The sequence below is a fragment of the Ixodes scapularis genome, unplaced genomic scaffold (genome assembly GCF_016920785.2).
Source record: "Ixodes scapularis isolate PalLabHiFi unplaced genomic scaffold, ASM1692078v2 PGA_scaffold1__304_contigs__length_218370807, whole genome shotgun sequence".
In the NCBI taxonomy this organism is placed as follows: domain Eukaryota; kingdom Metazoa; phylum Arthropoda; class Arachnida; order Ixodida; family Ixodidae; genus Ixodes; species Ixodes scapularis.
The window spans coordinates 98,580,505-98,594,030 of NW_024609846.1; the positions used below are offsets into that span (position 1 = coordinate 98,580,505).

The following is a 13,526-nucleotide window of genomic DNA, read 5'->3' on the forward strand; positions in this document are numbered from 1 at the left end:
AAGGGGTTTGCCTTTTAGCACGTCGAGGTTCCTTCTGGACAAAGGGGGATGGTAACTGCACCTTACTTATATTGTTTTTAAATTTTTTTTTTTTTTTACATTTTACGCAGCAAAATAAACTCTGAATTTCAAAGAATTGGGAATCTAACAGAAATAAACTCCGGAAAACACCCTTTGAATTTCACGAGAAATAAACTCAGAAAACACGGAATCCTAGTTATAACAAACCCGGCATCTCGCAGATATGGGGGGCAGAAGCCGAAACTATTTTGAAGATAAATAAATTAAGGCATCTGTGGAGCGGCAGATTGTAAGGTAAAAAAAGTGGCGATGTTAGGAAGTTCCCACAATTGTTTTAATATTTCTGAAAGTTTTGAAGACTACTTTCGAGCACATATCCAGAAAGTTAAATTGATCAATCTATTTATTGACCATGCATGCTGTTCAGATTTAAAAGAAAGTCAACATTCTTGAACTCGCTGGTCGACGCAGGACACTGTCAAACTTGTCAGATCTTCCGCGGTTCCACCTGGCAGCACGAGACGGAACCTGTCGATGTGCTATGCTAATACCGGCACACCATTGTCCTATAGATAACATGTCTATACATATTCGGCCGAGATACATGAACAAAACTTTTCTGCATCGCTAACTGATGTTCCAGCTTTCTAATCAAATTATTTTTATTCGCTGGGCTACACATTGTAAAAGGCTACCGTTCCATAGAAGAATTTTTCAGGCGAGATGCACGAACAGACCTTTTCTGGAACGCTAATTGCTGTCTTGGCTTTGAAATCAAATAGTTCATACCTGCTAGATTAAGCACTATTCAACTGAAAAGGGGCCGCAGTTCACTCTGCCCTTTGTCTTGACAACGTTTCTGGTCAGCGCAGCCATCTTGTTTCATGACGTCACAAAGTGTGAAGAAGTAGCTCACGTTCCGAGATATAATCGGTGCATGAAGAACGCACTCGAGTGTCAGTCTCCGGCGGCGCTCCTGTCCGTCTAGTGGACAGGGTGCTAAAGCCTCGCGCTCCGGTGCACGGACTTAAAGCATCCATTGAGACAACTATCATGGCTGGTGGACAAATGGGACTGCATTCCGTTTTGACGCTCGGAGCCAAGACGGGCTGCCTGCCACCTACCCGTGTTCCAGGGTGAAGACGGCCTTGATTGGGCGCCTGTTCATCCCGTCCCCTCCGGTGCATGAGTTGAGGCACATGAACCTCAGGTGGATGGTGCTGCAGGTTGTGCCAGCTGCGAGACGGGCATGAACGAATACTACCTTAATCCGGGAGTTCTCAAACTTTTTTATCTCGAGTGATCCTTATGTGGCTTGATCAGCAGCTAAAAAACCCATCCCCGTCTCGGCATTGGCGCAGTACAGCAGTCCAGAAGCCTACGAACCTTCAAAACAATGCACATTCTAGGGAGTCTAGCTCATAGTTATGCACAGCGCATGGCCCAGATCTTTGAATAGGGTTTAAACCTGAAAAATACATTACTTAGGTGTGGGGATGGTCGAAAAAAGCATGGAGATTGGGGCAGCCAGTTTGAGAATCCATGCGTTAATCCAAGATTAACATACTCAATAACCAATACCATAATCCTACAATGACGCACACTTTTGTGATGGGAATTAGCACAATGCACACACGTCGACTACGGCGGCGGAAGGAAGGGGCAAGAGGGGGTGCATGTTCGCCCTCCTATGTTTTTAGTAAATATTCTTGTCACCTCATCGTCTCCCCAACACTATGAATGCCCTGCGTTTCGATGATACCTGCTCTGTTGTGAAACTGGCGGCACCAACACAACCTTGCGGCACCAAAACCACACCAAATTTGTTGCTCATGTTTATACAGCATAAGGCAGGTCTGCCTTTGAGGTGCGGCAACACTCGTTTACGGTGCAGATGAATCGCCGGCGTCATCACTGCAGGCGGACATGTTTTCGAAAGCCCGCCGAAGCTAAGTATCGTACCGTATTTGCACGAATATAACGCAACCACGAATATAACGCGAGGGCAGGTTTTGATGCCCTCAAAAAGAAAAAAAATATATTATTACTATTATAACGCGAACCGAGGCCGCGTCAATTTTTCGCACTCGGGGGCATAGCAGATGTGAAAAGTCAATGGAAATAGAAGAAATATCAGTTTATGTTTTGACTGCACTCATCCTCACAGCTCAGGTCCTTCCGTTTACAATCCACTTGGTGACTACGCAGATAAGCAGCAGCACGGCACCTGCTTGTCTGGTAGTTCCTTTTTCTTCCGTGCGAGCTCCTCGGCAGCCCACAATCCAAACAAGGCAGGAAGCAGAAGCACCAACACACAAACACCAGATCACTCTGGATCAGAAACTAAACAATGCGCAGCAGAAAAAAAAGACTGCTGAATCCGATACACGATCATACTTCTTGTTCTGGTCCCTCTGCATAAACAAATGCCTCGTGTTGCACGATTGCGTAAACCTTGGCGTAAACGCGGTTAGTGGTCTTGGCTTGGCTTGTGTTGACTTGACTTGGCCCGGCTGGGCTTGGCTCGAATTGGCCGGTGCTTGCATTCCCGCATGGTGTGTGCGCGCGCGCGCGCGCTAAGTTTCTTCGGCGTGCGCGCGTTGTACAAACACAAAAATGTTAAAATTTTTTATGTTTTCTATTCGTCCCTTCACGTCTCCCAATAGCTAATAAATGCCCCTCCACACCCCTACTTCTTTTCCCACCAAATATTTTGCATTGAGCCGGAGGGATGGCTTTCTCCTCTGGCTTTCTCCAGACTCGCGCGCCTCATGGCTGAACTCGATTTCGAATATAACGCGAGATGCGTTTTGGAGCACGTAATTTCGGAAAAAAACTCGTTATATTCGTGCAAATACGGTATTTCTTGCATAATGAATACACTTTTTTTTAAAAAAAATTGACGGATATTTGGGGGGAAGGGGGGGGGGGGAGGGGACGGGGGCGTTTATTACATGGGGTAAAATGTTTTTCAATTTACACACTTTGTGCAAATGTCATATTAGGTGCCAATATAACACGCCAAGGTACTGTGGCACGTCTCCAGTGATGGAGGCGCACCACAGTAACCATGCTTTACAAATTGCAAACCTTTTTAGGGCGCTTTCGGGGTGCCTGAAGAACAGAGTAGAAGGAGACAAACACGGTGAACAAGACAGGGCTGTTGGCAAGGGGCTCGACTGAAGCGGGGCCAAGTAAGGAAAAGAGGGTCCCTGTAACGGGAAGTTCAAACAAGAACATGTGCAACACAGGTTTACTTAAAAGCAGAGGAAGATGAGAGGGTCATTGTGCAAGTGTGCCCAGGTGCCTGCATCGGAAAAGGTATGGAGGGGGCGAAGAACCACTTATGGGACAGCATGGATGGGCAGACCTGGTAGTGGTACATGCTGGACTGAAAGACGTTTTGCAGGGAAGAGAGCAGAACCTCTTGCCAACTTGTATTTCAAAGGTGACCTTTCCATCGCTTTTTGTGAACACCTCTTCACGAAGGATATACAGTCTTTTTTGAAGCTGAGCACAATCAGTTGCAATGGTTTCTGGATCTTGCGAAGCTCATTCTTGGCAGCAAACCCAATGTTGAATGCAGCAGCTGCAATGACGTTGTCAGGCTTCTCCAAGTCGATCCTAAGCAGCTTGGAAGATGTGTTGGCAGCTTGTAGGATATCTTTCCTGACTCTAGCCAGCAGTGACTGTAAGAGGTGATACGAAGCAGATGCAAGGAAGGGAAGCATGGGCTTCCCTGTCTAGAATTCAGCCAGAAATGGCTAGAGTTCTTCAGAAATCGAGAAAATAAAGGCCAATTTCACTGGCAGCATCTGGCCACCTACTGCCTTTTCAACAGTGCTGTAGCTAGCACGTGTTGACTGTTTTTTTGCTTTCTTTGCGCATTTTACAAACTTAACCAAGTTTGGAATAACATCAAGCGTTCTCAAGATCACCTTGCTACAGTATAGACCACTTACAACGTAACCGCTAATAGTGCAGGACCGGGTATAACGCGGCTTTTTTAAACCACCGGTTCGCCTCCCATAGAACTCCATGTAATTACATACCGCTTAAAATGCAGGCGCGCGAAGGGAAATACCGGTTATAGTGCGGTTTCTGAAACAGCTCGCCGACCGGCGCAGCGAGCACGCTTTCCTGTGCGACACTAGATAACGGCGCCTGACGGCGCCACGGCGATGGCTGCAAGCGGCACTCGCGGTGCAAGGAGCGAAGAGAAAGGCTTAGTTGCCATAGCGACGGAGGGACGCACGCACGTGTCGTTCACGTGCGTGCGTCCCTCCGCTGCGCTGGAAACCACGACCAGAGTTGGTCGTGTTGGAAACAGGAGGTCGTGGTTGGAAACAACCGCAACGACAGACCAATCGCAGGTCGAGGAGAAGTGTTCGCGCGCGTTGCATGCCGGTCGCGGGCCGGCTTCTATCCGCAAACATGGCGTCGGTTGTGATCGTCGACGTAGACGGCGTTCGTTCCGCGTAAAAGCGCTATCCTTGACTGTGAATTTTCGTTGCGTGTCGCTATGATAACCCAGCACGTACTAGAAGGGAAGATCCACCTACTCGTGCGGCGATCTCGTGGTGGCACTCTCAAGACGGCAGAAACGCCCGTGTCGTCGTGTTTGTTTACCTCAACTACAGTGGTGCTTTCTAAGCATTTGTGCTTTCGAACATCGCCCGGATTTCTTATTTGGAGCATTTCATGCCTGTGCTCAAGCTGAAGGTATTACTGGCACGTACCATATAAAGGATGCGAATTTTCACGCGTTTTCATCACCGGAGAAAAGTGATTAGGGTTAGCAATCCTGAACACTCGCAACGTCCGTCCGCAACCCGCGACGCCGTTAAAAGGCTGCGCTAGGCAAAAGTCGCTCATTTCTTTCAAAATGTGTGACACACTTGAGAGAGAAGTGTACTAGTCTGGTGAAATAAAGACTTTCCTCAAACTAAGCTTTATTTTTCATCTAACATTAAATAAATTCTTTTACAATGGTTAAGTTGTCTCATGGCACGTATTTTGGCCTGAAAAATTGATGTTTTGGTTATATCGCGGTACCGCTTACAGTGCAGATTTTCGCGACTCCCGCGACATACGTTATATGCAGTCTACACTGTATCCTTTAGCCACCTTACTGAGCAGAACTTCACGGAAACAGAACACTTCCGGTGAAGTGGATATAGTCTGCTCGACGTGCTGGCACACATTTGAACAGGTTATAGCTCCCCCGAGGGAACACAACCAGATCCCAGTGCGTCGTAGGGTGACTTGTCGTAAGGGGGGAAGCGGCGCTTAACCCCTAAGGGGGAACACTGCTTCTTGAGCTTTTTTTTTATTTATGGTCCAATCCAAATGAAATTTATAGAGCATAATCATCTTCCCATTCTGATGACAAATATGTACTTTGTTTTAAAATAGCTTGGTTGGTTTTGATAAAATAAACTATTTTATTTGAACATTTTATGGGCGAGATTCCAAAAAATTATGAAGACAAAACTCAAAAAGGAATATATCTCTGTAAACTAGAAGGTCTACAGAATCCAATAGGGTATAAATGAAGGCTCCATAATTATTTATAACAATTTTAACGGCATTTCGAAATTTTCAGTTTATAAATTAATTTTCACAATCTATATTGGAGGTGCTAACAAAAAACACTGATGCCTAGGTTGATGCAATTAGAACCGTTATTGGATACCCCACTTATACACCTACCAAAGAAAGAAAGAATTAGGAAGATTGGTAGTGTACAGGCCGAGATACGGCTTCCGCAAAATAGCAAACTGCGCAAAAAAACGTTCACGGACAGATTTTTACTGATACCCGCGGCGTACTACACTCGGATGCGACATCCCCGCAGATCTTGCAACATAGCTTGAGTTTTACTGCAAGTCCATACTCGCGATCGCATTTTATGAGTTCGACATCGCCGCAACAAGCTTTACACTTTGCGAGTTGAAGAAGCGAGTTCACGACGTCGAGGCTTACGACAATGAAACTCTCTGTACTCTCAGGAGCTTCTAGATCGGCGCCCGAGACGCCGGCCATCAGGGCAGCTTCCCGCGTCGTAGCGGACGTTCAGTTTTTCCTCGGCTTTTTTTTCTTTCTCGTCGATCTCGGAAGCGCTGAGCATCCCCGTGTCGAGCCGCACTCGCTCGGTTGAAGTCACGGATGTCGACGGCGCCGTCAATGCGACATCTTCGTGTTCGGGCTCCCGCACCTCGTCATCGACGTTCAGACTCGCGGGAAGTTGAACTGCACCATGGATTAGCTTCCTCGGGCCCTTTTTTCGTTTTTTTCCGAACTTGTGGGCCGTGTGAAACTTTTTCCATGGAGTTGTTGTGATCGGCATTGTCAGAGACGCGCACGAGAATCAAACAAGATGGCGGATCGGAAACAACGAGCAGACGCTGCGTAACCCTACGGCCAATGAGAAAGCGCCATTTGCACATGTGATCCGAAACAGCCAACCGCCTGGCAAAATTTAGTTTCTTATTTGTGCTTCGTTCTCGGCGGCCAATCGCCGTCTAGCATCGTGAACGGCGGGAGAAGAAAGAGCGGGAGCGGAGCTTTCAAATGAGACCAAGATGCCCCCCTTCTATCGCGTTGTTCTCGAGCTACCGGTGGTCAAATTGTACCTTTTTTTTTTGCTTTTTTCGGAGGATGCATCTCCGTTTAGATACTTCAAATCAATACCCCAAAATAAATAGGGCGTATTTTTGTGATAATACTTTGAGAAAAGATGTGAAAATACCTGTAGATATTAAAAAAACAATTTCAAAAATGTGACTTTTTTGTCAATTTTTTGTTTCAAGGAGCCGTGTCCCCCCTTAAGTGCCAAATTTTTCTTTTTTCCAAGAGTAAGCTAAAAGTGCCAGATTTTTTTTTATTTTGAATTGTTACTCCTCTAGTATTACACATAAAATTTGAAAAGTTTATTATGCAAAAGTCAGCGGAGGCGAAAAAAATATTTGCCAACTAATACGAGTGCTGCCATCTACGATCAGCGCCGCAAAACTACTTGGACGAGCCGAGCTCGTCCTTGGAATTTAGGGCAACCGAAAAAACCACTGGACGAACTGTGCTCGTCCACGGCATTTTCAGCTAGGAAGTGGCCGACGAGCTCCTCCAAGGCACTTAAGGGGTTAAAGTCGCGAAAAAGTTAATTTTTCAAAAACCCAATATTTGGGTTCTTCATACATCTGAGCACCTCTGTGCAAAATCTCACGGCGTAATTCGATCTCAAAATATAAAAAATTCGATCATTTCCGTGCAAAAAATGCACCAAGAAGCAGTCCAAAAGAGAAAACAAGACGCCAAAACTCACGCGCTTAGCGTTCCATCATTGCACGGTGGAAAGTTGTTTTCTTTGTCTACAATTCGGCACCATCTAAAATGGCATCGGCCTTCGGAACCAGAGATATTGCGGTTTTCCCCGGGGAAAAAACTGCGCTCCCGATTGGTTACGCGGGCCACGAAGAGGGCTGCTGCTATTGGCCGGAACGAGTGCCTCCTCTCCAAAACTTTGTGGCCTTCCGTTTCCCCCCCCCCCCCCCTTTTCCGGGAAATCTATCAGCCCTATGATATGCATTTTGACCTCCCCTTCTGCACCCTCTCCCTTTCCCCTTAAAAAAAGAGAAGAAATATTCCTGGCTACTATGCTGGCAAGGTTAAAAGAGGAAAGGGCCAGGCATTGTCATCTATGTGGCTCTGGTCTTGTCCATCCAAAACATACCTTCAGGGCTGGTGTAATCCATCACAACACTGAGGTGGCCTGTGGAAGGGTCCTCCTTGTAGGCTGCATGCAAACTCTCACACCGAATTATGTGGGATGGGAATGGGTGACCTGCCAAGAGAGAAACAACAACGGATCATTCATCACACACACAGCGCCAAGATGCCGACCTGTCTACTGTTCTTTACGGTTTTCTACGAAGCTTGACAGTACACACAACCCACACAACCTGTTCCATGAAGGAACGAAAGCAGGCGGAGTCAAGGCCGGTTTACAAGTGCTGCAGTGCCTCGAATGTAACTTAGTGCTGTATCTCTAATACAGCACTCAATTAACACCGCATCAGTAAGGACAGCGTATATTTAGCACCGAGTACAGTCAAACCCGCATATATCGAACTCGCAAAATAATGGGAATTAGTTCGATATATGATGTAATTCGATATAACAGTTTTAATGAATTTAACTCTGAAAAATCCACTTTCTGCTGACATATTACACAATAAAATAGTCTTGCATCTCCTGTTTTAACCTGGGGAAGTTTACCAAATTTTGCCATATTGCTCATTAATAGTTGGAGGTGCCAAAACTGCAACATTTAAAAAACAAATTTTTTGCTGAAAAATGGGCATTTTAGGGCCGTATTCCCCCTAATGTACCACATAAGGGAAAAAGACACGAGCAATCTCCCATTCCCGTGAATTCTATCAAGAGAAATAGTAAGACCCCGGAAGTCTTATTCGTGCACCCCATCAGAACTATGGGCATAACGTAAAATCCCATACAAATGCCCCCTTCCCCCACCCCCCTGAGGTCGCCAATCACATCAACCGTGTGATCTGCGGTACTGGTAGTATGTGTGACAAGTGCGTCAGCAGCGAGTTCCCTTGTGTTCGTGGCACTGTGCCACGCAAATCTGCTGCATCCACAGTCTGCGATATCCTTCACCGTGACACGCGAGTTCGTAGCAGATTCCCGCAAATTTTGTCCGCGATGTCAGTTTCCAAGAAACCTGCTGCATTCTGAGGCATCCGTTGCTGCGGCAGGAAAGCTCGTAGCGAATTCCTGTGCATAAATTGCGCCGTAGAGCGCGAGTTCGCCGTGTCCGTGATATCAATTCCCGTTTTACACTGTTTGTGACGGGTGTCCCCGCATTTATAACTAATTTTTTATAAGAATTTGCTGTGGCATCCCCAAAGATTGCCCACCCCACATTTGTCACCATTTATGTCTTCGTTTCGGGTGGGCGTTTTTACGGAATTTACGGTAGCGCTACCGGCCGACTTCACAATGCCGAAAACCCCCGCAACAGTTGCACGGGGCACAAAGGGCCTCGTCAAAGAAAACGTGTGCACCCACTCTGGTTGGTTGCGTCGGTCAGGTCCATGTGCCTGATGCAGCGCTTCACCGGTTTCATCGCGTCGTTGGGCTGGGAGAAGACGGCCATGACACGCACGGTGGTGCCAATGGGAGGCTCGCGCTTCAGGTGCACACGGAAAGGGCACGCCATGTCCAGTTTGACAAAGAGTTTCTTCAGACTCTCATCGTACTGCAAGAAGTGTGTTGTGGTCAGGATAAAGCCATTGTTCCAGGACCAACCCTAGACTCGACTAGAACAAGTGGCAACATTTTAAATGCGATAGCACATCTAGGGCCATTAATCCGCGAGATTGTGTGCGTCTATCCGTAAGCACCTCATTAGCTAAATTTAGGGCGAGAGCCGGAATTGGCGTGTGCTTCCCCCAAGCCATCTACGACGTTTTATGTTTATTGGATGTTTTAAACCATTTAATAAGTGATTCACACATACACACACACAAAAAAAACTTGAAAAAAAAAAAAATTGACGTTGAAATTAATGTTTTTAGAGCCTTCTCATATTCAAAGGCCTTTATCTGTAAGATAGCCTTACCCGACTATAAAGATATTATACTTGCTAAATAGGCATTTGTTTAAGCTTTCATTTGATATATAATTTATGCTATGAAACTGAGTGTAACAAAGGTAATTATCGTCCGAACCAGATAAGGTATTGTCAAAGAAACCAGGTTCTGGATTTTTTACAAAAATAAATGAAAAGCAAAGCAAGACTTCATGGACATTTGGCACTATTACTGCAGTTTAAAAAGACATAAAGGCAGTTTCATTGTCGTGCAGAAGGTATCTGAGCCTGACGAAGCTCCCAGGTACGCAACCTGCGACATTACCAAAATCCCAAAATTCGCCTTTCGCCCTTTAGAAGTAAAATGCTCAAGAACTAAAAATATGACACAAAAACGGTTTTCAATACCGTTGTAGACAGGAATTCACCTAGCATATATATATATATATTTCTTGTCCATAAGCTTTAGACATATGCCCCTTTTTACTGCACAATTTGAAATGAGATAGCTCTATTACGTAATGGAAACCTTCAGGGCCCCTAAACTCGTCAAACACAAAGTTGGGGCCGAAGTTGAAGGAGCGCACTGATTGGCTCAGCACGACGATGACTTCGTGCTTCTTTCGCCGACGTCCAATGAGTGCGCTCCGCGAACTTTGGGCTCCAACTTTGTCTTTGACGAGTTTAGGGCCCCAGGTAATTCAGTCGAGAAAAAAAAAAATTGGGCATTAAATTTTCAATATAGCAATGATTACCATACTTTAAGCACGGCCAAAAAAAGATAAATTTTTTCCTTGCATAGTTTGTGCCCTAAGCAGAGTGAACACCTAGTCCATACTGCACACATAAAACATTATCCTACACAAGACACTTCGAAAAATACTTGCTTTATTTGAGTACAGAGAAGCTTGTATTTTACAAGAACTATTAACACATTCTGTCATTCACAAAATCCTTTACACCTTGTCATAAAGAACTATCGTGGAAAAACAAAGCCGTAGTCTTCACTTCTAGATAAATCTGCACCCCATAAAATTTTAACTTTCAAACACGTATAGTCCGTAAAAAATAGTACGGAAAATATGGTGACGACAAGTGTGAATTAAACGCAAGACTTTTTAATACAATACAGCAATATGCTACTCCAGCTTAACGACACGAAAGCTTGAAACCTCACCGTGTAGCCTGCTCCTTTTGTTGACCTCTGTTGCTGAGGGCAGTCGACATAAAACCCATAGTCCCCTTCGTAAGCTGTTCTGCAAAAAGATATGCTTAAAGTCAATAAAAATCTTTAAAGCAAGCATATAAGAATTGATCCTTTTGTCTACCATACACCAAGCTCCTTCCCTCCAAAGAATGGCACTTTAGAACACTTAAGCACCTCCAAAACCATGTTACGTACGTGACTGGGCAGTGACGACCGCCCACAGGCTGAGGAAGCTCCACAATGGGTGGCACTGCAGGCGTTGGTTGAAACGGTAATGCAAGGCTCTAAAACAAATAAAAAAATTTTTATTTTACAATTTTTTGGGGCAAACATTTTGTCTCACAATGAGAAAATGCACAACAGACAAAACGTGCACGCGGAAAGTTCAGAGGTTTCCTTAGGTGTAGAATGCAATAACCGGCTTGTATCTGTTACAACATGTTCTAGTAATGAATATACTAAAAACCATTCCAACATACGCCATTCAAACATGTGACGGCGAACCCAAGGAGTTGTTCTGTTTGGTTGGGATCTCCGTCACGCAATTTCTAGATGCTCAACAATAGCCAGTCGTTTCGCATGCAATTTCGAACACCAGGAGAAGCATGCTCTTCCTATGACGACCTGCGAAATCACTGTCGCAAATTGCAATTTTAGAAGGGGAAATGTTTGTCGCTCGCAGTTTTCTTACTTAGCAATGTTGATCGAGCTGGAGAGATTGCCAAGTCCAATTGGGAATGTTCCCGACGAACACGTGTCACTTGTGTCGCAGCGATGGACAAACAATCCACAATTCTAGGCTTTTCCTATCCTGAAGACCACCTGGCAGCAATATCAGGAAACTGACCCTTCTTCTGACAGGAGTCTGCTGCATTGACCTGTAGGAGCGAACCCGACCATTTCTTCAGTGCACCGCCGTGCACCACGAATGGAAGTTGTTGAGTGTGCTTGCCAACGCAGCGCGCGGAGCGTGAGGATGCGACAGCTATCCGTTGCGCACAGAGTGTATCCGTGGAAACAATAAAAGGTACCAGAAGTTCGAGGGTATGAAAGACAACACTGATTAGCGAGATTGCCACGATTAGTAGGGCAATCACAGAAAAAAGTGAGTATGGGTAACTTTGGTTATAACTGAGACCGTGTTAAAAAAGCCAATTTTGTATGAAATTTGGAGGGCGTTTTTCGGACTTTATTGGTGTTTATCGGAGTTTATTTTTGTAAGATTCCACAGTCTCCGAGATTCTGACTTAAATTCAACTGTGTTCCAATTTTTTTTTTTTTTTTTTTTCAAAAATGTTGAATAAAATAATTTTTAAAAAGTTCAGACACAGACATACCCTAAATTCATCTAAACTCCCCTGAATCGCTAGATATTTTAGCAGCTGCATCTGGCATCGCTGCTTTGCCATTGGCAACAAAACTATCCACGACAATTATTGCAAAGAAGTGTTGCCTCAATACAGGGTTAAGTTAAATTACATAATTTAAAAAAATATTTAAAGTGAAGTACAAAGTAACTGAGAGCTTATGCACGTCAAGTAAAGTACTGAGTGCACTGGATGCAATGTTTTTAAAGTAAAGTACTATAAATACAATGTACTTTCAAAGTAAAATATGGGTACATTTTAACACGACCTTTCATTCCTCAGTACAATTTTTTTTTTAACTGCTATGCAGTGTTTTAGGGGTAAAAAGGGGTGCATCACTTATTTTCTGAAATGGCGGCGAAGATTGGATGAAGTCGAATGTCCACAGAGCGGTTATTTTCAAAAATGGCGCCAAATTCAGAAGTCCCTTTGACCTCTGAATTTGGTGCCGCTTGCATTGGCTTGCACCCAAGGGGGTTAAACGTACAAACTTCCGCAAGCGATCCTCTGGTGGAGGAGTGTCCTATCTTGACGTTTTTAAGCTCATTGCTCACGCTGACTGAGCAAGAAGTAGCGAGAAAATATAGTAAGGGTGCAGGCAAGCTAGTGAATATTAACCATGTTGAATTAATCTGAGACTGGGGAAGAAGAGGAACATCAAAACATACAATGAACGGAAAATAGACAAAACAATATCTTAAGCAGCAACAGTTTGAAATGCTGAAGAAAAGCCCCCCCCCCTCCGGAAAGAGTAGATTGCAATACACCAGACTTTGCCGAAATCAAGCATGAGCTGCTATGGTAATTCCTGGAATCAGCAACATCGTCTTTGTAAAATATTTTGTGTAAAGTGAGGAGCGCGCATGTGCCCACATATCTAGGGTCACTGAAAAGGAGCGGTTTAAAGGGCCCATGAAACAAATTTTGGGCTGGAGTAAATCAATTTATATTGGGATTTTACTAATAGCCTGGCGTTTGGTATGAAAATTTGAAAACATGGCGGACTATTTCGTACCTCCTTCCCTTCGTAAGCTCTCTGCCTTTTCACTGTGATACATCCACGGTCCCCACAGCACGTCGCCGGGCCCAAACGCACGTCACACGACACCGGACCTCACTTAATCCCTTCACCCCTAAGCTGACATTGTGGTGGAAGCTACGCACTTGCCGGACCAATCAGCCGCCTCCCTTTCATCATTTGACTTCATTCTCTGCGCGTAAGTATGCGCGAGAGGGCGTGATCACGTGGCAAAAGTGTGGCTGGCCCAATGAGCACGTAGCTTCCACAGCACTGTCAGCTTCGTGGTGAACTGGGCGG

The 13,526-nt window shown here is 45.0% G+C and overlaps 1 protein-coding gene across 2 annotated transcripts in view; it reads right to left on the reverse strand.

Annotated features, from left to right (window-relative positions):
* The window catches only part of LOC115315555 (tumor protein p73), an 89,119-nt gene that overhangs the window by 54,125 nt on the left and 21,468 nt on the right, over nucleotides 1-13,526 (reverse strand). The window contains exons 4-8 of one of the 2 annotated variants that reach the window (XM_042290856.1): nucleotides 11,037-11,125; nucleotides 10,812-10,890; nucleotides 9,112-9,301; nucleotides 7,754-7,864; nucleotides 1,146-1,257 (exon numbers count right to left, since the gene is read on the reverse strand). In XM_042290856.1, coding sequence (XP_042146790.1) covers nucleotides 1,146-1,257; nucleotides 7,754-7,864; nucleotides 9,112-9,301; nucleotides 10,812-10,890; nucleotides 11,037-11,125 — 581 coding nt within the window. The remainder of the gene's footprint in view (nucleotides 1-1,145; nucleotides 1,258-7,753; nucleotides 7,865-9,111; nucleotides 9,302-10,811; nucleotides 10,891-11,036; nucleotides 11,126-13,526) is intronic. The other variant, XM_042290857.1, reaches the window with a different exon arrangement.